The sequence below is a fragment of the Pseudorca crassidens genome, chromosome 8, assembly GCF_039906515.1.
Source record: "Pseudorca crassidens isolate mPseCra1 chromosome 8, mPseCra1.hap1, whole genome shotgun sequence".
NCBI lineage: Eukaryota > Metazoa > Chordata > Mammalia > Artiodactyla > Delphinidae > Pseudorca > Pseudorca crassidens.
The window spans coordinates 55,639,717-55,662,668 of NC_090303.1; the positions used below are offsets into that span (position 1 = coordinate 55,639,717).

The 22,952-nt window shown below is 34.7% G+C and overlaps 1 protein-coding gene across 2 annotated transcripts in view; it reads left to right on the top strand.

Moving 5' to 3' along the window:
- Positions 1 to 22,952, top strand: part of STK31 (serine/threonine kinase 31) — an 84,959-nt gene that overhangs the window by 6,611 nt on the left and 55,396 nt on the right. For both annotated transcript variants that reach the window (XM_067745538.1, XM_067745539.1), the window contains exons 4-10: positions 2,722 to 2,796; positions 4,261 to 4,419; positions 9,144 to 9,502; positions 10,478 to 10,652; positions 16,509 to 16,624; positions 18,014 to 18,173; positions 21,136 to 21,258. In XM_067745538.1, the coding sequence (XP_067601639.1) occupies positions 2,722 to 2,796; positions 4,261 to 4,419; positions 9,144 to 9,502; positions 10,478 to 10,652; positions 16,509 to 16,624; positions 18,014 to 18,173; positions 21,136 to 21,258 (1,167 nt within the window). The remainder of the gene's footprint in view (positions 1 to 2,721; positions 2,797 to 4,260; positions 4,420 to 9,143; positions 9,503 to 10,477; positions 10,653 to 16,508; positions 16,625 to 18,013; positions 18,174 to 21,135; positions 21,259 to 22,952) is intronic.

Here is a 22,952-nt window from a genome sequence, read left to right on the forward strand (position 1 = left end):
CTTTTTTGTATATACCTACGAGTAAAATTGCCAAGTCATGGGGTAGGCATGTTTCACTATAGTAGGTACTGGCCAATCAGTTTGGAAAAGTATTGAACCAGTTTGCATCCTTACCAGCAAAGTATGAGAGTTCCAGTTCCTCAGTGTCCTCACCAACCTTTCTCATTGTCAGTCTTTCTAATTTTAGCCATTTTGGTGGGTGTGTATTGTTATTTTGTGATTTTAATTTCATTTTCCTGAGGAGTACTAAGCTTAAGCATGCTTTTCAGGTTTTATTACCCATTTGGATATCCTGTTTTGTGAAGTACCTATTGAGATCTTTTCCCAGTTTTCAAGGTTGTTTGTCTAGATTGATTTGTAGGAAGTTCTGTACAGTTGGCCCTCCATATCCATGGGTTCCACATCCATGGATTCATCCAATTGTGGATCAAAAACATTCCAAAAAATTTTCAGGAAGTGGAAGAGTATTGGGAAGGAAGTCTTACTCTTTACCTCTTTGGGTATACTTTGATTTTCTTTTAATAATGTGCCTTTATTTAGTTTTATTTAAAAATAATTTTAAACCCCAATGACATATATAAAAAGGTATAAAAAGAAATTTAGAAGGAAGAAAGGATTGTAGCTTGGAGCTGAGCATCAGAATGGATAAGATAATGCAATTTGTAAAGATTTTAGGGTTTTTTTTTAAACATCCTTGTAGTCTGTGACTGTGTTTAATAGTATTATGAGTTAAGACATATCCGTTTTTCCTCTGTTGAATGCAAAATAAATTACTTACTTTACAAAAAATTCAACCTATTGTCAGTAATAGACTTCTCATTATAAATGATTACTTAGCCACCTCTGATTATCTGTGAATGGATTATTGTGTGTAAATTTTCTTTAGTGATTGAGTAGTTCTCTTCCTCTTACCATGTAGTCAGGACATGGGGTGTGAATTGTGGAGTCGTGAGAGAAGATTGGGACTAGGCACAGTGGGAATGACTATATAGTTCTGACTGTGCTCTCAAGACAAACCTATTTGGGATAGATTTGTATTTATGATGGTGGTTGTGATTATTCACACTAACAGAGGCAAGGACCTTAGATTGCTCAGTTTGGTTGGGTTCGAGCTCTGTTTCTAGAGGTATCCCCACCCCTACCTAGACTGGGTTGCAATGATACACCATTTCTGTCACTTGCCTTGTATTGAATTGTTAATTTTATTGGTATATATTACAAAATCGTAACTAACGGTAATGTGATCTTTTGCAAGGTTTGAAATTGGATAGGACGGTTGATGATCAGGTATTTCTGCTACTAAACCTGTTTGCTTGCTGAAAAATGAAGTAAGATGGCTAGGAGAGGGTACCATGCCACTTGTGCTGTCTCTTGCCCTTCAGTTGTTGAGTGTTAGCTGAGGGAACCAGAGTTAAGTGGTAATTGAACACACCTGTCCTTTGTAGCATTTGCTTTCTTAGCTATCCATTTGTGTGTCTAAGTTGATTTGTACTTTGTTGCTTTGAGGAGTTGAGGATTTTTACATTTCACCCTCTGTATTCCTTTTGCTTTATAATCTGTGAATTTGTCCTAGTTCAGAGTGATAAATTAATTTTATACTCCATCACTTAAAGCCATGCTCCTCAACCTTTTTTTCATTATGCCCTTCTAAGGCATTTTTTTCCCTAATGGGTCTCCTCTCTGCAAGACATTTTAACACCACAGATACACTGGATATCTGTTTATGTTGTCAGGTAGGGTTGAACTTTGGAGGACTACAAACCACTGTAATATCTAAGATTCTCCTCCATGCTCCAAGAACCAGTTTTTACTCCCATGGGGATAATATTTCTCCCATTGAGAATGTATGATTTAAAGTGGTTATCAACCTGGGGTTACTTTGTATCTTCCACTCCCACCCCCGGGAGACATTTGGCAATGCGTGGAGACATTTTTGGTTGTCACAACTGGAGGGAGTGTTATTGGCATCTTGTACATAGAGGCCAGGGGGCGAAGCTGCTAAACATCCTACAACGCATATGACAGAAGACAGCCTCCGTCCCCCGACCAAGGAATTATCCTGTCTCTAATGTCAGTAGTGCTGAGGTTGAGACACTGACTTAAAGTATGTAAATTTTTCTCTTTGTTCTCTATTAAACATAATTAAATTAAAATATAAATTTAAAATATATGAAGGTTCAGTATGAAGGATATTATCTAATGTAATTTATTTACTTACATTTACAATAACACTGAAGCCTTTCTGTATAGAGTAAAAAGTGTAAGAATCTTTCTTGTCTGGTTGGACATAGGGATCCTACCATGGTAGAGAATTAGACTTAAGTGGCATGTACTTGGCATGTTTGTGTTTTAAGAACAATTAATTGTACCAGTTATGTCTTCAGACATCAAAACAGCATGACTTTAAGTCTTTGATGCTTGGGCCTTTTTTTGAGTTTTCTGTTTTTATGTCTTTCGTCTTCTCTCTCCTGTTTTTTGGAGAGGCAGAAAAACATAATGAACTCTGAAGTCAGTTGCCTGAATTTGAATCCTGGTTCTGCTGCCTACTATGACTTTGGGCATATAATGGTGAAAACAAAGTACCTGCCTCATAGGGTTGTTATCTATACGTGCTTATTTGTGTATAGTAAGTCCTTAATAAACGCTAATTATTATTCTGATCTACTTAGCATTAAATTCATTAAAATGCCAAATAATTTTACTTTCTTTTTCTCTTTGTAGATTTATGGAGGATTATTTTCTGAAGATAAATGTTGGTACAGATGCAAAGTACTGAAAATAATCAGTGATGAAAAGGCAGGAACAAGTGTTCAATTTTTTTGCTCTGAGGAATATTTATTTTGGTTCCAAAATTTGATGCTTATTTAGTTCTTCATTGTTTATTCATAGTAGTAATAAAATATGGTTGAATGAACTTATAAACTGATTAAAACATAAATTTTTCCCTGTAGAGAACACAAAAGAAATGAATTGCTTAAAAAAATACAAGTCAGATTCAGGAATATTCTTCTGATTTTAAGTTGTTGTATAATCACCCCAGATTATCCAAGTATAGATTACATAATTTGTGATTATTTTTGGTGACCAGTTGGTCCTTTGTACCTCAGTTCTTAATAATTATGTTTGATTCTTGCTGAGTAACTTAAAAGTTCATTCTATTAAGGTTGAGTAGGAAGAGAATATTTGATTGATCCTGAAGTTATGGTTATCTTTTACTTAGTTGATATGCATATTGTTAATAATGAAGATTGGCTTGCCACTTTCTCACGCCTTGGTTAAATGTGATGAATTTTCTTTGCATTTAGCTATTTTGTTTTTTACGTTGTGAAATTGTGGGAGATTTTTAAGGGAATTTGTGGAGATAGGATTCTGAGTAGCTGTTTGCTGGCAATTGCACATTGCAGGCTCTGTAAAAGCATCTCTGTAGGGTTTCTTTTACTGTTTTCTTCTGTGTCTACTTTCCTGGACTTAAAATATTTTATAATATGTATGTTTTGTAAATATTGTTCTTGGTGTAATAAGAAGGTAAGGTGAAACACCTTGAGTAATGTTCCAAATATCTTTAAAAAATCTTGTGATTTATTACTGTCATGGGTAGTGGTTTATCTTAGTGAAATAGACCTTTTCTCCACAGTTTGACAACTGAAGATGATATTTTGTGTTTGCTTTTGGTTTGGCTGTAACTTTTTTAAATTAAAGGACGAGATGGCTTTTGACCTTGTAATAAACTATTTTTCTTTTTTACCTTTCACACAGATATAGAGCTGGAGGTAAGGGTGAATTTGATTCATTTCCAAGATCTAACAGAACAGGCTTAAGTTTATCAAAGAAAGTTTCATAACTTTGCCTTTATTTTCAGATTTTATTGTTTCCAACTTGAATTTAAGAAGGTTGATTGATTTTGAAGGTTGATTGATTTTAACATTTGAGATAGGAGAGAGTCGTAAGTTTCACAGATTTATGTTTTATTTAAATACTATTGTTTAAAAAAAATCAAAATGAGAAATGGTACTGTTGGAAATAGTAGTTTGGTCCTGGTTGAACTAGTACCAAATATAGAAATCCTCGGGACCTCATGGACTATGGATTTTCTATGTTTTGAGGATATTGCTGGAGCTCTCATTTCTGAATGCATTTTGTCAGTTTCAGGTAAAATGCTATCATGATTTACAGGTAGTTAACAGAAAGCAGCAAATGGGTAGTTTCTTTGGAGATATTTAATCTAAGTTCTGTGTTAGCATTTCTCTCATTTTTTTCCAGTATCTGGTGAGATATATTGACTATGGAAATAGTGAAATTCTAAGTCGATCTGATATAGCTGAGATTCCTTTAGATCTACAGTTTTCTAGTGTTGCCAAAAAGTATAGACTTTGGGGACTACAGATTCCTTCTGGCCAAGAAGTTACCCAGTTTGATCAGGCAAGTCAAAGATTGTAAATATTTTTGCTAATGAAAGTAAAACTATGTGCTGGAAATGCAGTATAAGTGTGCTAAAAATCCATTAATTTTCTTTGATGTAAAAGCTTGTATAAATTAATGAAAAATATGAAATTATAGAATAATTCACAGACAATTATTTATTTGTGCTCATCTTTGCTAGGTAAACATTCTTGATCAGATAAGACTGATGTGTGTGTGTGTGTGTGTGTGTGTGTATGTATATGTGCACACATATAATAACTGTAAGTAGTTTCTTCTGATGTGAAAGCTTCAAAGGATAGTCTCTTTTATGATGGAGAGAATGATGAATCTAATTATTTTGTTTTTTGCTTTTGCGAAAGTATTTATTAAATAAAAGTGTTCTTTAATCTAGCCCTGGCGATAAATATCACAAATTTGAAATTAGTGGAGTTGTAAATTAATTAGGTTGTATCTTTTTGGCAGAGGCTCATACTGTTCGATATAGTAATTGGCAGTGATGTTCTGCTAATCTAGACTACTGTTTGTATTCGTTTCCATTAAATTTTGAGTTAGCAACCTAATTCTGGAAGACCTCTAATAATTTCAGCGGTAGTCTTAACAAGAATCCTACCTCCTTTTAAATCTGTGCAACAGTGATGTTCTTTTGGTAGCTGATACTGCCATTGAGGGAATATCACATTGCAAAGTAATCAGATTTGTATTGTATATTTAGCAGCTCAAATGACTTATTTGGAAATAATTTAATCAGTACTAGAAGGAACAGTAAAATTTTTTTTTTTTTTTTTTTTTTTTTTTGTGGAACGCGGGCCTCTCACTGTTGTGGCCTCTCCCGTTGCGGAGCACAGGCTCCGGACGCGCAGGCTCAGTGGCCATGGCTCACGGGCCCAGCCGCTCTGCGGCATGTGGGATCTTCCCGGACCGGGGCACGAACCCGTGTTCCCTGCATCGGCAGGCGGACTCTCAACCACTGCACCACCAGGGAAGCCCAGGAACAGTAAAATTTGAAAACCTTCTCTTTTTGTTGTTTTTAGAATCTTTTAGGCCGTTGAGTGTAGTTTTGTCTGCCCTATAGTTACTTATAAGAAATGTTTCTGTACTTTAGACTCTCATAAATAAAGCATAGATATTATTGTAAAATTATACCCTAAATTTTTGGTTTAAAATCTAAAATTTATTACTTTTTTTTTAATATAAGTATTAAAATACCTTGACCAAGGTAGAGGCTTGTTTTGAATTTCTTGCATGCCTAGAACCTTGGAATTTTAAATTTACAGACCTTAGAATTCATCTGCTCTCATCTTATTGTTTTGCAAATAAAGAAATTGGGTCTACAACAATTAAATAAGTTATTTAAAGTCATAAAGCTAATTAGGGCTGAGCTAGGGCTAGAACTCAAGTCCATTGCTGTTCTCGTAGTAAGATGATATAAAATTTATGTAGATTGAAACAAACATGAATCAAAGAAAATGTCATTTTCAAAATTTATTTTTGGAACTGAAGAAATAAACTTCAGTATTGAGAATGTTTTATGTGCTTCATAGATTCTTAATAGATGGTATTATTTGTATTTGCATGCTTACATTCAATAAAAAGACTATTCATTGGAGTTGAACTAATTAGCAAACTGAATGTTTTCTGGAAAGAAATGGTTATTCTTGAGTGCCTCTGCTTAGAAAGTCCATGTTTAGCCATTAATTCTCAGCTGAAGGTTCAAGTGTAATTTCTTATAAGAAGTCTTTGCTGATACCCACCATTCATTCTCCTGCAGCTGTTTTAGTTCAGTGTATAGGCATGTAGAGGTGTAATTTTTTTCCTCCCCCCACAAGATGGTGAGCTTGGTAGAGACAAGACTGTCTTGGTAGAGACAAGTATTTTATTCATTTTTTATGCCTAATTTCCCTGCTTCTGCCTGTTAGGTGTTAGATGAGCATCCAGTTTATCTAGCATTTGAATGGATGAATGGATAAGTAGGGATTCAGTTAAAATAAAAAAAATTTTAAAAAAAGAGACTTCCAGAGGGTGTCCTGGGCACTGAAATACTTTCAACACATTTTAAACCAACACTTTCACACCTATGCTGAAGCACAGTTGAAACTGTAACTCAAAATGGTGGTAAAAATTGCTGAAGATCAAAGAAGATTAAATTATGTCCTAAATGCCTTTCTTACTTTGAAAATTTTCATGTAGAATCATGCAGTGAGAGGTAGAGATTGGAATATGGGTTTAACAGTTTAAAGGTCTTTTAACCTGTTTTCTAATATATCCAGACAAGGTTGGGTAGACTAAGAAAGCAAGTGATGCTTTCCTATTTCTGAATAAAGCTTTTTGTTAGTATTTAGGAGAACTCAGATTTTATTCCAAATTCAGGGTTCTACCTGTAATTATATATGATTCAGGGAGAATCTGGTTGAACAGTTTTGTACTAATTGTGATTAATGACCATAACTAAAAAGAATTTGACTTCAGAGAAAAGTCTGAAAATCAGGTTTATGTGTAAAAATTTCTAAATAAACAGTATACCTTTAGAACATTCAGCTTTAGGTAATTGGAACTTTTGTAAAAAGTAGATTTATTTCCACTTAAATTCATATGTTGCCCAAGGACAGAGTTTCTTGAAGTGTTAAGTATTAAGAATTTCACATATTGCAGCAATAATTTTCAGACACTGTCACTTCCATTAAGATTGGTTAGGGGTGGAAGTTATACTTGAATTTTAGATAGACTTTCAACATTAAAGGTTGAAATTAAGGTTTTTTTAATGAAAGAGGTTAACTAAAAACTATATTCTGATTGATCAAAATCTTAGATATATTTCAGTGAATTATATTTTGAGTTTGTTAGCTTTGCCTGCTTGATCTCATTTTTTGGTGATACATTCTGGACCGTCTTTGCTTTCTATATTGGTGTTCTTGGTGAATTCAAGTATCTCAATATGTGTGTATTTAAAATTTTTATGGTTTGAAAAATTTATTAAACCTGTGTTTTTGGTAACTTAGAATACTTTGTCATTTTGGTTTACGGATTAAAAAAATTCTTTTTTCTTTTTGGTAGTGATGGTTGGTGATCCTTGAGCCTGTGTAGTTTGAATCTCCTGTACCCTTTCAGATGCATCCTTTTAGGCTCAGGAGTTCTTAACCTGGGCTTAAAATATATCATGGTGAAATAATTTTCTTTGTAGTTCTCCTTATGTTTATGTTATACATTTAAAAACATTTTTCCAAGAAGGATTCCAAAGGGTTCACCAGATCGATAAAGGAGCCCATGGCATGGAAAAAGTTAAGAACTCCTACATAGATCTCCCTTCTACCCACTATACTACCATATAGTTAAAAAGGAAATAGTTACTCCCTATCAATATTATTTAGTTACTTGTACCTTGAACATTTTTTTTCTTTTTTTTTTTTTAAAATGTGACTAGCTTGTATTTTCTGGTTTTTAATTTGTTCTTTATGCTCGTGTTGCCTGGATGATTATTGGTATGATTACCTATTCGGTTTTATTTGCATAAGCTTTATTGTTTGTCATATTTACCTAGTGAGAATATAGCTAAAAATAAAGCTTCTCCCTAAGAGAGTTATGGCCCATAAGATTAATTACATCAGGAATTCCAAGGAAGATATGAAACAAGATATTTTTGTCTCGAATTTATACTTTATATATTCTGAGAAATGATTCATTTCCTCTATAGGATGAAAGTTAGGTAAGGAATTTAGAGAAATTTGGGAAGAGAGGAATAGTTATCAAATTGGATCATATCAAAGTAATTTTAGGAGTTCAGATTTCTGGAGATGTAAGCAAGTTCTTATTAAAATTAAATCTCAAGATATCTTCAATTCTAAATATGTTTTAGGTATGTCTTTGCTCAGTGCTGTGCAAAGTTATAATTTAGTTATAATTATAGTTATATAATTATATAATATAGTTAATTAGTTAAACTAGTTAATTAGTTAAACTATTACATAGTTAATTATATAATAGTTATAGTTAATTATATAGTTATATAATTATAGTTATATAATAACTATATAACTATAATTTAGTTATAATCTAACTAAATGTTATCAAGTACCTAATTACTCACATGTCTTCTCATATGCCAGTTATACAGGTATTGCTCCCTCAGACAAAATTCTATTTAAGAGAGTTTTAATTTAGGAATTTCTAACATCTCATATTTCATAATTGCAGTTTGTTGATTTTTTAAAAAAATTGTTGATGTTTTATGCCTTGAGTTTCTGTTTTCTGCTTCTGCTCTTGTCTTACTTTGAAATGAGAGTACCTGATTAGACCTATAAAATGATTTTTAAAGTTTTGTTGAATTTGAGCATTTTTTCTAGATACCAAAATTCATTTTTATGTGATGTAGCTCCTCAGGGCACCATTATATGTAGTTAGGGCCAAAATGTCAACAGAATCTGCTTGGTTTAAAAAAATTATTCTAGGGTATTTAATTGGTACACATTTAACAACGTATAAATATGGCTGCCTATACTGGTCTCAGCTCTACTTCTGGAAAGGATTTTAGCAAGTGTGTAATTGGAATATAGTCATACACATGCAGAAGTATATTTGCATTTAGCCAACAACAAGGTAAGACCACTTTTACAGAGATTTCAGAATGAGGAAATACGATCTTTGGAAAAACTAGGTAGAAACAAAATAAGTGGAGAAAAACATGTTGGTGTAGCTGGTTTATGTCTTCTTTTTTTAATCTTTCTTAGGGCAGAATCTTTTTGGGGAGCTTGATTTTTGAAAAGCAAATAAAAATGAGAATTAAAGCAACCTATCAAGATGGAACAGTTATTGCTCAGGCTGAGTATGGCAGTGTGGATATAGGGGAAGAGGTGGCTAAGAAAGGATTTGCAGAAAAATGCAAACTTACTTCCAGCACTAACATCTGTGAGGAAAAAAAATCGGATCCTGGTCAGCTTGTCCTCAGGAACCTCAAAAGCCCCATTCCTTTGTGGGGGCATAGCTCAAACCAGTCACCTTTCATCAGGCCAAAGGACCACTTAAGTGGGAGGCTGTCTCTTGACTTGAAGAGTGAAAATGATGCAGGAAATCATGTGACATTTCCAAAGTAAGACTACGTTGGAATTTTTAGTCTTAACTAATTTCTGATGTATGGTGTAAGCCCTTGTCATAGTAGAAGTCAAGGCTTACGTTTTTGGAGTCCTCAACTATGTCAGTGATTCTGAGGGATGATACTGATTATTTCTGTTTTTCTCAAGCAGGTATTCCTCTCCTCTTTAGCAGGAATATTTTAATTAAAAGCCATTTTGAAAGAAAAATCATTCTTGAATTGTTTGAAGTTCACATACCAACTCTTCATTCCAACTCTTTCGAATACATTTATTAAAAATAAAAATCTACCCCTAAATCTAAACGATTCAGCCAAGAGCCAGAATTTCAGATAAACTTGAAGTTTTTCCTTTGGCTTTAAGAATATTTTAATGAGTTTTAGGGAATTGCCTTTCCTTTTTAACAAAAGAGAGGCTCTTTGTTCTTCCTGTGAAAATGTACTGTGATAGAATTTGATTATTACCAAAGGTGTTCACTTTTTAGATAATTTTGAAATATAAACTTGAAGCAAAAAGCCAGGTTTGATGTTTACCAAACCATTCTTATACTTCTGTATCATGATCTAGGCCATGATGCCATGTCTTGGGTAATATAGCTGTTTTTTGGGACCTTATCAGTGCTCTAGGAACTAAACTGTCAGATGGAGTGGAGGTGATGGGGAGGAGGGATTGGAAGAAACTGATACAGAAATGCTTTTTACTGTATTTCCTGGAGTTGATATTGCTATGAAGAAGTTGGAATATGTATTCTTTGAGATTTGGAGGGATTGTTTTTGAAGTGTTTCTTCAGTTATAAAATCTAGTTTGCATTAAAAATATTTTTTAATGTTGAATTAGGTAAAGGTTTTAGATTAGTTTCCAAAATTAACTTTAAGGTATATCATGCTAAAAAAAACCCAAGAGAATTTTAGGGTTTGATCCCTGTAACACTTACACAGTTTGTTTTTTACAATGAGTGAATTTGTTTTTAATAGGGAAAATTTGGCTGTTGGTGGCTTTAATTTTGGGTTGAATGTCAGCCTGGCAAAAATTAAGCAGGACCAGAAACTGATTGAAGAAAATGAAAGGCTTAAAACAGAGAAGGAGGTTCTTCTTGAAAGGTATAAGGCATTAGAATTGAAAGTAGAACAGACTGTCCAGGAGCTTCAGGTATGGTATGTTCAATGGTGTAAGGTAAAGAATGATGAACTGGGAAATCCTTATATTCATTTGCTTTTATTTTTTGTTTAATTTTCTGTCTTCTTTCCTTTCCTTCCCTTCATCTCCCCATTCTTTATTCTCTCCTTTTTTTTATATTTGTTTATAGGTATTTTTCTTATGCTACAAGCTAATCATCTTTGGATTTCATTGGATGTTTGAGAGATTAATAATTTCTCAGTTACATTTCCTCTTATGTTCTTTAAAATGTTTAACTATGGAAATTTTCAAACATTTTATTTATTTATTTAATCTATTATTTATTTTTGGCTGCGTTGGGTCTTTGTTGCTGTGTGCGGGCTTTCCCTAGTTGCGACGAGCGGGGGCTACTCTTCGTTGTGGTGCGCAGGCTTCTCATTGCAGTGGCTTTTCTTGTTGAGGAGCATGGGCTCTAGGCACGTGGGCTTCAGTAGTTGTGGCTCGCGGGCTCTAGAGTGCAGGCTCAGTAGTTGTGGTGCACCGGCTTAGTTGCTCTGTGGCATGTGGGATCTTCCTGGACCAGGGATCGAACCTGTGTCCCCTGCATTGGCAGGCAGATTCTTAACCACTGAGCCACCAGGGAAGTCCCTCAAACATTTTAAAAAGAGAGAATTGAATAATTAATACTTATGTATTCATCACCCAGTTTTTACAATTGTTAAATACACAGCAGTCTTTTTTAAAATCTACTAATTTTAAAACAAATCCCATTCATAATATTTTAATGTATGTGCTTTTGTATGTCTCTCTAATAGAAAAGAACTTCAAAAAAGACATAACCAGGGCTTCCCTGGTGGCGCAGTGGTTGAGAGTCTGCCTGCTGATGCAGGGGACACGGGTTCGTGCCCCGGTCCGGGAAGATCCCACATGCTGCGGAGCGGCTGGGCCCGTGAGCCATGGCCACTGAGCCTGCACGTCCGGAGCCTGTGCTCCGCAACGGGAGAGGCCACAACAGTGAGAGGCCTGCATACCGCAAAAAAAAAAAAAAAAAAAAAAAAAAAAAAAAAAAAGACATAACCATAATACTATTATACTTAAAAATTAACAATAATTCCTTAATATCATTTAATATCCAGTCAGTGTTCAGGTTTCCCATATTTGCTCCATGAATGTCCTTTTACGGTTGGTTTCTTCTAATCAGAATTCCTGTTAGGCCCATACATTGAATTTTGGTTGATAGATCTCTTAAATTGCTTAATCTGCATCCTTGTGTTGCTTAACAGGCTCCTGTATCTCCATGTGTTTCCTTTTATGGTAGTTAGGTCTCGAGGTTTGCTCACATTCGGGGCAGTTTTTTCCCCCCCCAAGAATACTGTGGTTTTCAAATATGTAGCTTTTTCTGATACTAAATATGTTATCCCAACACTATTTTCCAATTCTCTAACACCAACTGGATGTCCATCAATTCATTTTTGACACTAAATACCAGGAGTTATCTCAGACTCCACAAGGTAAGGACTCAGTCCCTCAAGATTTAGCCCAGTTCAGGTACCAGCCACAAATCACGTCCCAGGCTACCCACACTTCTGTCTGGCTGAGTATAAATTTGAGGGTTCCTATGACCCCACCCCCACCCCCTGCCCTCAATTCAGTAATTCTCTAAAACAACTCATAGGACTCAGGGAAGTGCTATGCTTATGGTTACCGTTTTATTATAAAGGATAAAACTCAGGAACAGCCAAGTAGAAGGAAGAGATGCATAGGGGAAGTTATGAAGGGGGTTGGGGGGGGGGTCTCTGGGCCTGCCACTCTCCCAGCACATGGATTTGTTCACCAGTCTGGAAGCTCCCCCAAAGCTCATCATTCTGAACTTTTAAATTTTTTTCTGAGTTTTTTTTTAATCAAGGTTTTATTACATAGGCCTGGTTAAGTCACTGACCATTGGTGATTGAACTCAATCTCCAGCCCCTAGATTCATATGTGGCATTCTTCAGGGAACTCTGACTCATAAATCCATGAACTGTGGGTTTTATCCATTATAACTAATCCTATAGCCAGGAACATCTCGCTAAGTGCATTTCAGAGATAAGGTCTCTTCCTCTTAGAAAACAGTCTGTTTTCTTTTTAAAGGTTTAGTTGACAAGGAGATTAGACTAGTCACCTGCCTTTTATTTTCTCTATGGGTGTCCTCGTCCCCTTCCATGAAGAGAGTAAATGGATTATAGGCCAACAGCGTTGCCTGTTGGAGATATAAAGCCTTTCTTTCAACCCTGGAAAGTTCCTTGGTATCTCTTTCTGGCCTATCCTCTCTTCCTCCCACTCAGGGCAACCATTCTGCTGATTTATATATAACCACAGTTTCATTTTCCTGGTCCTGTACTTCATATAAATGGAATAATCCTCTGATACGTATTCTATTATGTTTGGCTTCATTCACTTAAAGAATAATGTTTGTGAGATTTATTGAGGTTGTGTTTATCAGTAGTTTGTTCATTTTTATTGCAAAGTAGTGTTCCATTCTATGAATATACTGCAGTTTATTTACTCATTTTCTTATTCATGGGCATTTAGGTTGTTTTCAGTTTTTGGCCATTATAAATAAAACCACTGTGACTATTCTTCTACAGGTCTTTTTGTGGATATATGGATTCACGTATTTTGGATTATATTCTTTCCTCAGCCATATCTAGTCTACTGATAAGCCCATCAAAAGCATTTTTCATTTTTGTCTACAGTGTTTTTGATTTCTGGCATATTCTGTTTGTTTGTTTCTTAGAATTTCCATCTCTCTGCTTACGTTGCCTGTATGTTCTTGCATGCTGTCTACTTTATCTGTTAGAGCCCTTAGCATATTTGTCCTACCATGTTTGAAGTTCCTGTCTGATAATCCCAATATTCCTGCCGGATCTGAATTTGATGCTGATGTTTGCTTTGTCTCTTCCAACTGTGTTTTTGTCTTTTAACATGTCTTACAAGTTTTTTTTTTTTTTGATAGCCAGGCATGATGTGTTTGGTGAAAGGAACTTCTATAAATAGGAATTTAGTAAATGTGATGATTAGTTGTGGGGGAAGGAGAAGCGTTTTATAGTCTGAAAAGACTAAGAAGGTCTTTTAGTGAGCCTGTGCCTCCGGACTGTGAATTTCGCACTTGCAACTAGTTTTCTCCCCCACTCCCTTTAGAAAGGAGGATGGCTAGAGTGGGCTGGATTTGGGTATTTCCCTTCCCCCAGGTTAATTAGGCTTGGATAAAATCCTAGCAGGTAGGCTCTGTTTAAATGGTTTCCACTGAGGGCGGATCTTGTTAAGTACAGAATATTCTAACATATTTCAAAATGGTTCCTTTTCCCCTCCTCCTGCTGGAAGCTTGAGGGGATTTACTGTGAGAACCTGCTGGAGATCGAGGAGGTAAAACTCACAAAAATGTGGGGGCATCCTGATGATGGGGTCCCCCTGGTGTTCTTAACTTTCAGTTGTTCATACTGAGCCTCTAGCAATATGTCAGTTACAGTTGCAGCTTCCCTACTCCAGACTTCTTCCCTGGGCGGTGGGGATTGCTGCTCCAGAAAGTTTTGAGTTTCCTTTATTAGCCTGTCTTGTCTTTCCAGTTGTGCCTTGTGACCTTACCTCTGTGACAAATCTAAGAAAAATTGTTGATTTTTCAGTTGCTCAACTTTTTACTTGTTAGGATGGACTGGTGACTTTTCTTCTTACATGCTGGACTGGAAACTGGAAGTCCTTAACATTTTTCAAGAACTAATTTTTGCTTCTGTTGATTTTTTTTTTTCTTTATTGTTTGTCTCTATTCTACTTTATTAATTTCTTTACTTATTGTTATTATTTCCTTCCTTCAGTTTGTTCTTCTAGCTTCTTTAGATGGAAATTTGTATCATTGTTTTATTTTTTATCATATAATTGTTTTTAATCTTTTGTTCTTTTATAATGTTTAAAGATTTCCCTTTAAGCATCACTTTACTTGTAGTCCACAAATTTTGATATTTTTTTATTATTTAATCAAACATTTAAAAACTTCCCATTATTTATTTTTTTTTTAATCATGAGCTATTTAGAAGTGTGTTGCCTAATTTCCACAGATTTGGAGATTTCCCTCCAGTATATTTTTGTTACTGATATTTTATTTTCTTAGCATCAGAGAGCATACTCAGTATGGTTTCAGTCCTTTCACATTTATTGATATTTGTTTTATTATCCAGCATGTTGTTTGTCCTTAGAAATGTTCCATATGCTTTTAGAAATTATGTGTATTCTACAGTTGTGTGGTGGAGTGTTTCATAAATGTTAGGTCGAATTGGTTGATAGTATTGTTTAAGATTTTTGTATCATGACTGATTTTCTGTTTACTTGTTCCTTCAGTTACAGAGAGAGGAGTGTTAAAATATCCAGATATTATTGTGGTTTTGTGTATTTCTTCCTTTTGTTCCGTCAGGTTTTACTTTGTGGTTTTGAAGCTTTGTTATTAGGTGCATTCACAATTAGAATTGTTGTGTCTTCTTGATGAATTAATTCATTTGTCTTTATGAAATATCCCAGTTTATTGCTGGGAGTGCTCCCTGTACTGAAGTCCACATTACCTGATATTAATATAGCAATATTTGCCTTGTATATAGTTTCCATCCTTTAATTTTTATGTGTCTCTTTATATCTAATAAGTGTTTCTAATAAACAGCTTATATGGTTGAGTCTAAGCTGTTTTTGTCCAGATTGATAATCTCACATCTTTTAATTGGAGTGTTTAGCTAATTTTCATTTAATGTAATTATTAATGTGGTTGGGTTTAAGTTTGGCATCTTTTCTATTTGTTTTATTTGTTGTTTGTCTTAAAAACCATACTAATTATTTTTCATCTGAGCTCTGGTTCTTTTTTTTTTTACAGGTGGATTAACAATAAGTTTAAGACAGTTGAGAAATAAACTGAGTTGACATTTCTTTTAGATTTAAATGATTCTTCAGAATTTTATAGTTCTCATCCACATGTATTTCATTAGCAATTTGTACTAAAAATTTGCTTTTATCGAGTCTTTGTAAAGCATTAAACACATTTTCAAAGATTCAGCAACTTTTTATTTTCCCACTTCTGTTTCTTAGATTTATGTAATTTTTGGAGGAATTATCATAGCAATTACAGTGGATATAAACAGATTTAAGAACAAACATAACTGCTTCTTCATGGTCATCCTCCTCAGCAAATGAGAGCAGATGGGCATGAGCATTCCCAAATGTAACTTACTATTAATCAGCATTCAGTATTGGCTCTCTTTTTATTTAACTGAAGCATTGGAGAGAATGTGAACACCAGAGAGCCTGGTGTTTAAAGATTGAGTAAAAGTTCTGTGTTTAACTGTGTAATACCTGGTTTGTAGTATAATTGGAATAAAATTGCAGGTCTTTATCCATATTACTGCTCTATGCATTATTTTGAATAATTATATTAGACATATTGTTAAGGTACCAGAATCAAGCAGTTTAATGTAGCTTGGGTCAAGGAAATGATGTTTTTGATTCTTTTAAAATGCAGAATGATATCAGACTTCATCAGAAAACAAATTGTCATTGATTATCATTTGGTTTTTAAGGGTATCTTTTATTTTTCTTTTTAAAATCTAAGTATTAAGACATATAATATGTGAAATTTTGTTTTTATTTGGTTTCTTATTAGGATGCAATATAAGAGTGTCTCTGTGTGAAGGCAGAAGACTGGAGTAGTTTATCTTTTTCAGATCCTAGCTAGTAGGGAAATCAGTGTTTGTTATCCTGTCGCCTAGTATTTTTTAGCCTTTAAAATTTTAATTACGCCTAAAAATCATTTAAATAACAGTAGAAATACAGTTTCCTATTTGGGTCTAACTAAGATGTATTTGTTCTTTGCTTCAGCAAGAGAAAGCAACTACCATGGATTTGACTAAACATTTAGAAAGTACTCTTAAGACTTGTGTAGGTACCAGAATGAAAAATCTAGCAGCTAAGGTTGAAATATTGAAAGAAATTAGGTAGGTAAAAGCATATTTTTAAGAAGGATAGTTTAAAACAAATGCTAATTAGTTGGTGCTTTGTTTTGTATGCCTGACATTTTTGCTTTGTAACTTAATCTTTGTATTTTTATTACTTTAAAGAAGGAAACTAAAAATAGTTACTCCTGAGACAAATTTTCTATTGTTTTTGTTAGTGTTCTGTTGACATTGTGTGGCATGATAGTGTCCTAAAAGTCATCTATGAGAATGAAATTAAAAAGTCAACACAACTTCTAAGTGGTAGTTTGATGAGAAACTACTATGTCCTCTTGTTTTGCTTGGGGTTATTTTCAGTTCTATACTGAAACTAGATTTCAGTAATATAACTTAATTATACTCCGTCTAAAGAAAGAAGAAAGTAGTGTTCATGGAGTTAGAAGAAAAGTGATCTTCATGGAGTCAGAAGAAATTGGTTAGCAAGTTTTGTGCAGAGTTTATTCAGCATATCTCAGACTCTATATATGAATTATATAGGTATTGTACTTTATAGAGGATTGTTTTATTATTGGTTAGGGATAATTTTTCACCCTTTTCTGCAATGTGGAAAAAATAGTTCTCAGAACAACCTAGTTCTCTTTTTGTGCTATACATACAACTTAAATCAGTAATTCATTTTCTCATGTACTTTGAAACACTAAGAAGATGTTGCCCTGAATTAATCCTGCACGTTCGTCTTTTGTCCAGTGGGAATTTATATTCTCCAGTATAAATCCATCAATCGGTATCTGGTTTATAAGTTTCTAAATAGTTTGAGTAGGTCTCTCTAGAGCTTAATCAACTTTTAATGCATAACCAAAAATTCAGGTGACTACACTTGCAAAGCAGTGAGACAGACTTTGGACCAAAACAGTTCAAAATATTTTAACCCATATTTGAGGAAGTAATGTGCTGTTAGAATGGTGGCAGTCTAACTGGAAGCTAGAAAAAAGAAAATGATGGGCCTTGTTTGTTTTGCTATTTGGTCTTTCACATTGCTTTTTCTTTTTGGATATTTTAAAAAACTCTGCAAATGCTAGTCTGCTTATTAAGGTACAAGGACTATGTGCCTGTCATCTTGGTAAGCAAGATTGGCTTAAGTATAAAATTTTACAGAATTATTTATAAATCTAATTTAATATCATTTAAAATCTGCAGACTTTTGTAGTTGTCTTTTTATATAAAGCTTTCTGAAAAAGATATTTAAATTTTTTTCTCAATTATGTTTTTAATTGTATCAAAGTTATTTATGATTTTATATGATTTTAAAAAGTACCTCTTCATAGCCAGTGTTGTAAATAGTAACTTTAGACCATTAGTATTTAAGTGTAATTTTTTTTCTCACAGCACCTTAAAAATTTCTTGATCTTTTCCTTTTTGCTGTTTTAATAGATGCGTCAATATCAATGCTCATTTTGGAAATGACCTGTCAGATGCTATACAAGTGTTGGATGAAGGCTGCTTTACTCTCCCAGCTTCTCTGAATGAATTAGAGATAATTTGGGCAGAATACTGTCTGGCTCAGGGGAAGATTCAAGCTTGTCAGAATATGGTGGGTTAAGAATTTTTCTCTATGATGATTTTTATCTGTTGAACATAAGAAGATAATGTCTTTCAAGAAAGCAGAAGGACTGCAGATATTGGAATGATACTTTATGTGAAATCTTTAACTTTTACATATCTTCATATTAATAATTTGATTTCTTTTGTTGCCTTGTAAGAAAGGTAGGATAGATAAGTAGTGATTGTGGAAAAAGGGTTAGTTAACCCTTTTGCAGTCCCTTTTGCATGAGAATTTACCTCTCTCTGTTCCCTTGGTAATTTGATGAAATGGTATTTCAGTCATGTTACTGGCAACATTGTTTAGGTAAAAATAAAACCCCTGATTGGTAAATTGTATCTGGACTGGGAGGAACTGTAAACTACAAATACTTGCAACTGGGCATACCCCTTGAGGGACCCTGGCAGCTATACCTATAAGAGATGGTGGCTTTTGAGGGGCATGAGGCTTGTAAGCCAGAGTGGCTCCCACAACTGCTAATGTGGATCTTGTCTTCTGGTCTGAGTGGCGTGTTTTATGCTGCATTATAGGACTCTGCCTTACTGTTAAATGCTATCTAAGCCATCCATGTGTGGGTAGGGGAGGGATATGAAGAATGGAATATTTCATGTGACTTCTTCATTAGTGTAGGTAAAAATATATTTATTTCCTCTTGGAATTTTCTTTAGTTTATTATATTGAGCTGAATGGAACTCCTTCTTTTTCATATAAAGATATTTGGTACAACAGTCATAGCTTTCCATAGTACCTATGAGCCCTAAACTTGTATTTGGAGTTGTCCTATCTTAAGTATCGGTGGTTTCTGCCTCTGGGGATTGTACCCTGAAAGTCTTATTTCCTATTCATTCTAGGTTGGCCAGTTGGCAGCGTAACTGGCTCTGAATGAGAAAAGTAAACAGAATAACTAGGCCTTTGAAAATGCCAGGAATGTTTAATTTGGATAAAGGATTCGATTTGGGTTATTTTACATATTAGACCTGGTTACTGGTTACTTCTGATTATGGAAGAAAAAAAGTGACAGAAGTAATAATTTTTGAATCTCTATGAAACACAGGCAGTGTTATAGATACTTTATAAACTTTTCGTACACTAACTTTTAAATATGGGCACTTTTGAGGCTTCTCTGGTGGCACAGTGGTTGAGAGTCCGCCTGCCAATGCAGGGGATGCTGGTTTGTGCCCCAGTCCGGGAAGATCCCACATGCCACGGAGCGGCTGGGTCCGTGAGCCTTGGCCGCTGAGCCTGCGTGTCTGGAGCGTGTGCTCCGCAATGGGAGAGGCCACAATAGTGAGAGGCCCACGTACTGCGAAATTAAAAAAAAAAAAAAAAAAAAAAAGGGCACTTGGCACTTTTGCTCCTCAGGAAACTGAGGCCCACAGGGTTTAAGGAAATTGCTCAAGATTACGTAGTTCTAAATGTTAATATGGAATTTGAACCCAGGTATGTCTGATTACAAAGTGTATTCTAGTTCCATTTAAACCATACTGCCAGTATTAAAATACTTCATCATGTATTTTCAGGTAGTAAGATGAAAAGATGAAAACGGACTACTTTTTAATTTTTGTTTTGTTTTTGTCATTTGAGCATAGGAAAGTGATTTATCACAGGGAGGGAGAGGGCTTAGTATATACCTAGGACTTGGTATTCTAGTAGAACAAATGTGATTTTTTTTTTTTGAAGCAATTTATTTCCACTACTGCTGATGTTTCAGGACTTACTTTTAGGCTTTATTACCCTAAAGTTCATTTGACAGACTGAAGAGTAGATTATTGGATAAATAGAGAGTCATAATTGTCCCTCAGATAAAGTTGTCATTTTATTTCCCTGCTTGTACATAATTTGGGTCAGTATTGTTATTTTCATTTATATATTTCGCACAGTTCCTTAACTTGATTGCCGTGTGTACTTTTTTTTTTTTAATAAATTTACTTATTTATTTATTTTTGGCTGTGTTGGGTCTTCATTGCTGCTAGTGGGCTTTCTCTAGTTGCGGTGAGCAGGGGCTACTCTTCGTTGCTGTGTGCGAGCTTCTCATTATGGTGGTTTCTCTTGTTGTGGAGCACGGGCTCTAGGCACGCGGGCTTCAGTAGTTGTGGCATGTGGGCTCGGTAGTTGTGGCGCACGGGCTTAGTTGCTCCGTGGCATGTGGGACCTTCCTAGACCAGGGATGGAACCTGTGTCCCCTGCATTGGCAGGCGGATTCTTAACCACTGTGCCATCAGGGAGGCCCACCAGGTGTATTTTTGATGAAAGAGATTCTTTTCTTTTGTCTTTATAATTAGTTATATAATGGTCTGGTTGACCTTACACAAAAAAGAGTATTCTAACATTCAGGCTTTTAAGTGTATGTGCCAGACACTGTTACAGGCAGTAGACACATGCATTTGTTTAAGACGTGGTCCTATCCCTCTATCTACCTTGGGTATTGGCCGGATATATAAATAGATAGTTTTAATATAGTTTGGTAAGTACTATAACAGAGGTAATTCACAGCATTCTTGGATATCTCTCATATCTATTTCCAAACATAGCCTTTTGGGTGAATTGGAGGTTTTATCATGGTGGAGATTAACTGAATCTTGAAAGATAAGTAGATGAAGGAATTGAGGGTGGGCTGAGAGTAGGAAGGAGACAGTGTGTAATTAGCCATAGATACTTGTATAATTTTCTTAAGAAAAGGAAAAATTTTATTGTTGCAGAAATGATAGGAAAAGATGAAGATTAACAGAGAAGAATTGTTGAACGTAAATCTTATTTCTAATTAAGGGAGAGAAAACTCTGTCATTTTGGTGATCTAAGGAGACAGGTGTTTGTCTGAAGTGTTTACTATGTTTGGAGAATGTAATGTTAAATTTTACTAACTTTAAGAGATCAGTTTTTTTCATAGAGGTCAGTGTGTAAAAAAAAACACCTGATATATTAATGATGGTTATTCTTTTTCTCCTTCCTCCAGAATGAAGGGAATATTTTGATAGCCAAAAGAAATGAAGTACAACAGAAGCTGTACATGGCAGTAGAAGTTTTTATTCTGGAAGTTGATGAGTTACCTCTTAATAAACGCTTGAAAACATTACAGGTTGGAATTTTAAAAGATACTAAATATACATTAAATATACATTAAAATATGTTTATCGTTTGAGAGGTGAAATTAGCATTTACCTTTAGACTTCAGATAGTACTGATGGCTGCAAAAGTTTTTCTCTGATAAATCCTAGTTTCTTTTTAATGGTGTTAAAATTTTATATTGATATATTTAACGTGTTTATGTATGTATATGTATTTATCCTGCAAATAAGGTAAAATGATCAGGCATGGCAGGCTTGCTAGAGCAGCATTCTTTGGGAAAACTCACAGAGACAGGAGCAGTAGCAGGCAGGTGAGTCCCTGTTACCCACTGCATTCTAGCAGAAAATCTAGTAAAGCCATATGTTAGAGTTAGGGAGAGGGATCCTGATCCTTGAGTTATAGGTCTTTTAAGATCTGTGATAGGGGATAGAGTACAGTAGCTGTATGATGTTATGGAACCTTGTCTTTAGTCCTATCCTTTCAGCTCAGAAATGACTAATTTGGAGTGAATGAGTGTGACAATGTTGTCATTCCGCCTGTTAACATAGTCTTTCTACTTATTCACATCTTTTATTATGTTTTTTAATGATGTTTAAAAGTTTTCTCCATAGCGCCTCATGCATTTTCTTCATTTAACTCCAAGACATTTATACTTTTGATTGCTTTTGTGAATGTTATCTTATTTTCCATTTCCTAGTTATTTTTGATGGTGTAGAGGGATACTATTGATTTTTATATATTGATGTCTCTCTGGCAACTCTGCTGAACTCTCTTTTAGTTTTTGTCAGTTGATACTCTGAGCTTTCTGTGTGGTCATATCATTTGAATACAATAACCCTCTTCTACTCCTTCTACCTTTTATGTATCTTAGAATTTTTACTGTTTGTCAGTATCTTTAATACCAAGTTGAATAATAGCTGTCTTGTTTTATACTGTAGGGAATAAGCTTGCTGGAGAATTGGAGAAAAGGATATTCAGGGACATCTGGGCACTGTCTCTTTTTTTTTTTAACATCTTTATTGGAGTATAATTGCTTTACAATGGTGTGTTAGTTTCTGCTTTATAACAAAGTGAATCAGTTATACATATACATATGTTCCCATATCTCTTCCCTCTTGCGTCTCCTTCCCTCCCACCCTCCCTATCCCACCCCTGTAGGTGGTCACAAACCACCGAGCTGATCTCCCTGTGCTATGCGGCTGCTTTCCACTAGCTATCTATTTTACATTTGGTAGTGTGTATATGTCCATGCTACTCTCTCACTTTGTCACAGCTTACCCTTCCCCCTCCTCGTATCCTCACGTCCATTCTCTAGTAGGTCTGTGTCTTTTTTTCCGTCTTACCCCTAGGTTCTTCATGACCTTTTTTTTTTTTCCTTAGATTCCATATATATGTGTTAGCATACGGTATTTGTTTTTCTCTTTCTGACTTACTTCACTCTGTATGACAGACTGGAATAACCTATACTATTTATGCAATTCCATTTAAGAAAACGGAATTTTCTTAGTGAGGTCCATCCACCTCACTACAAATATCTCAATTTCGTTTCTTTTTATGGCTGAGTAATATTCCATTGTATATATGTGCCACATCTTCTTTATCCATTCATCCAGTGATGGACACATAGACATTTCTCCAAAGAAGATATACAGATTGCCAACAAACACATGAAAGAATGCTCAACATCATATTAGAGAAATGCAA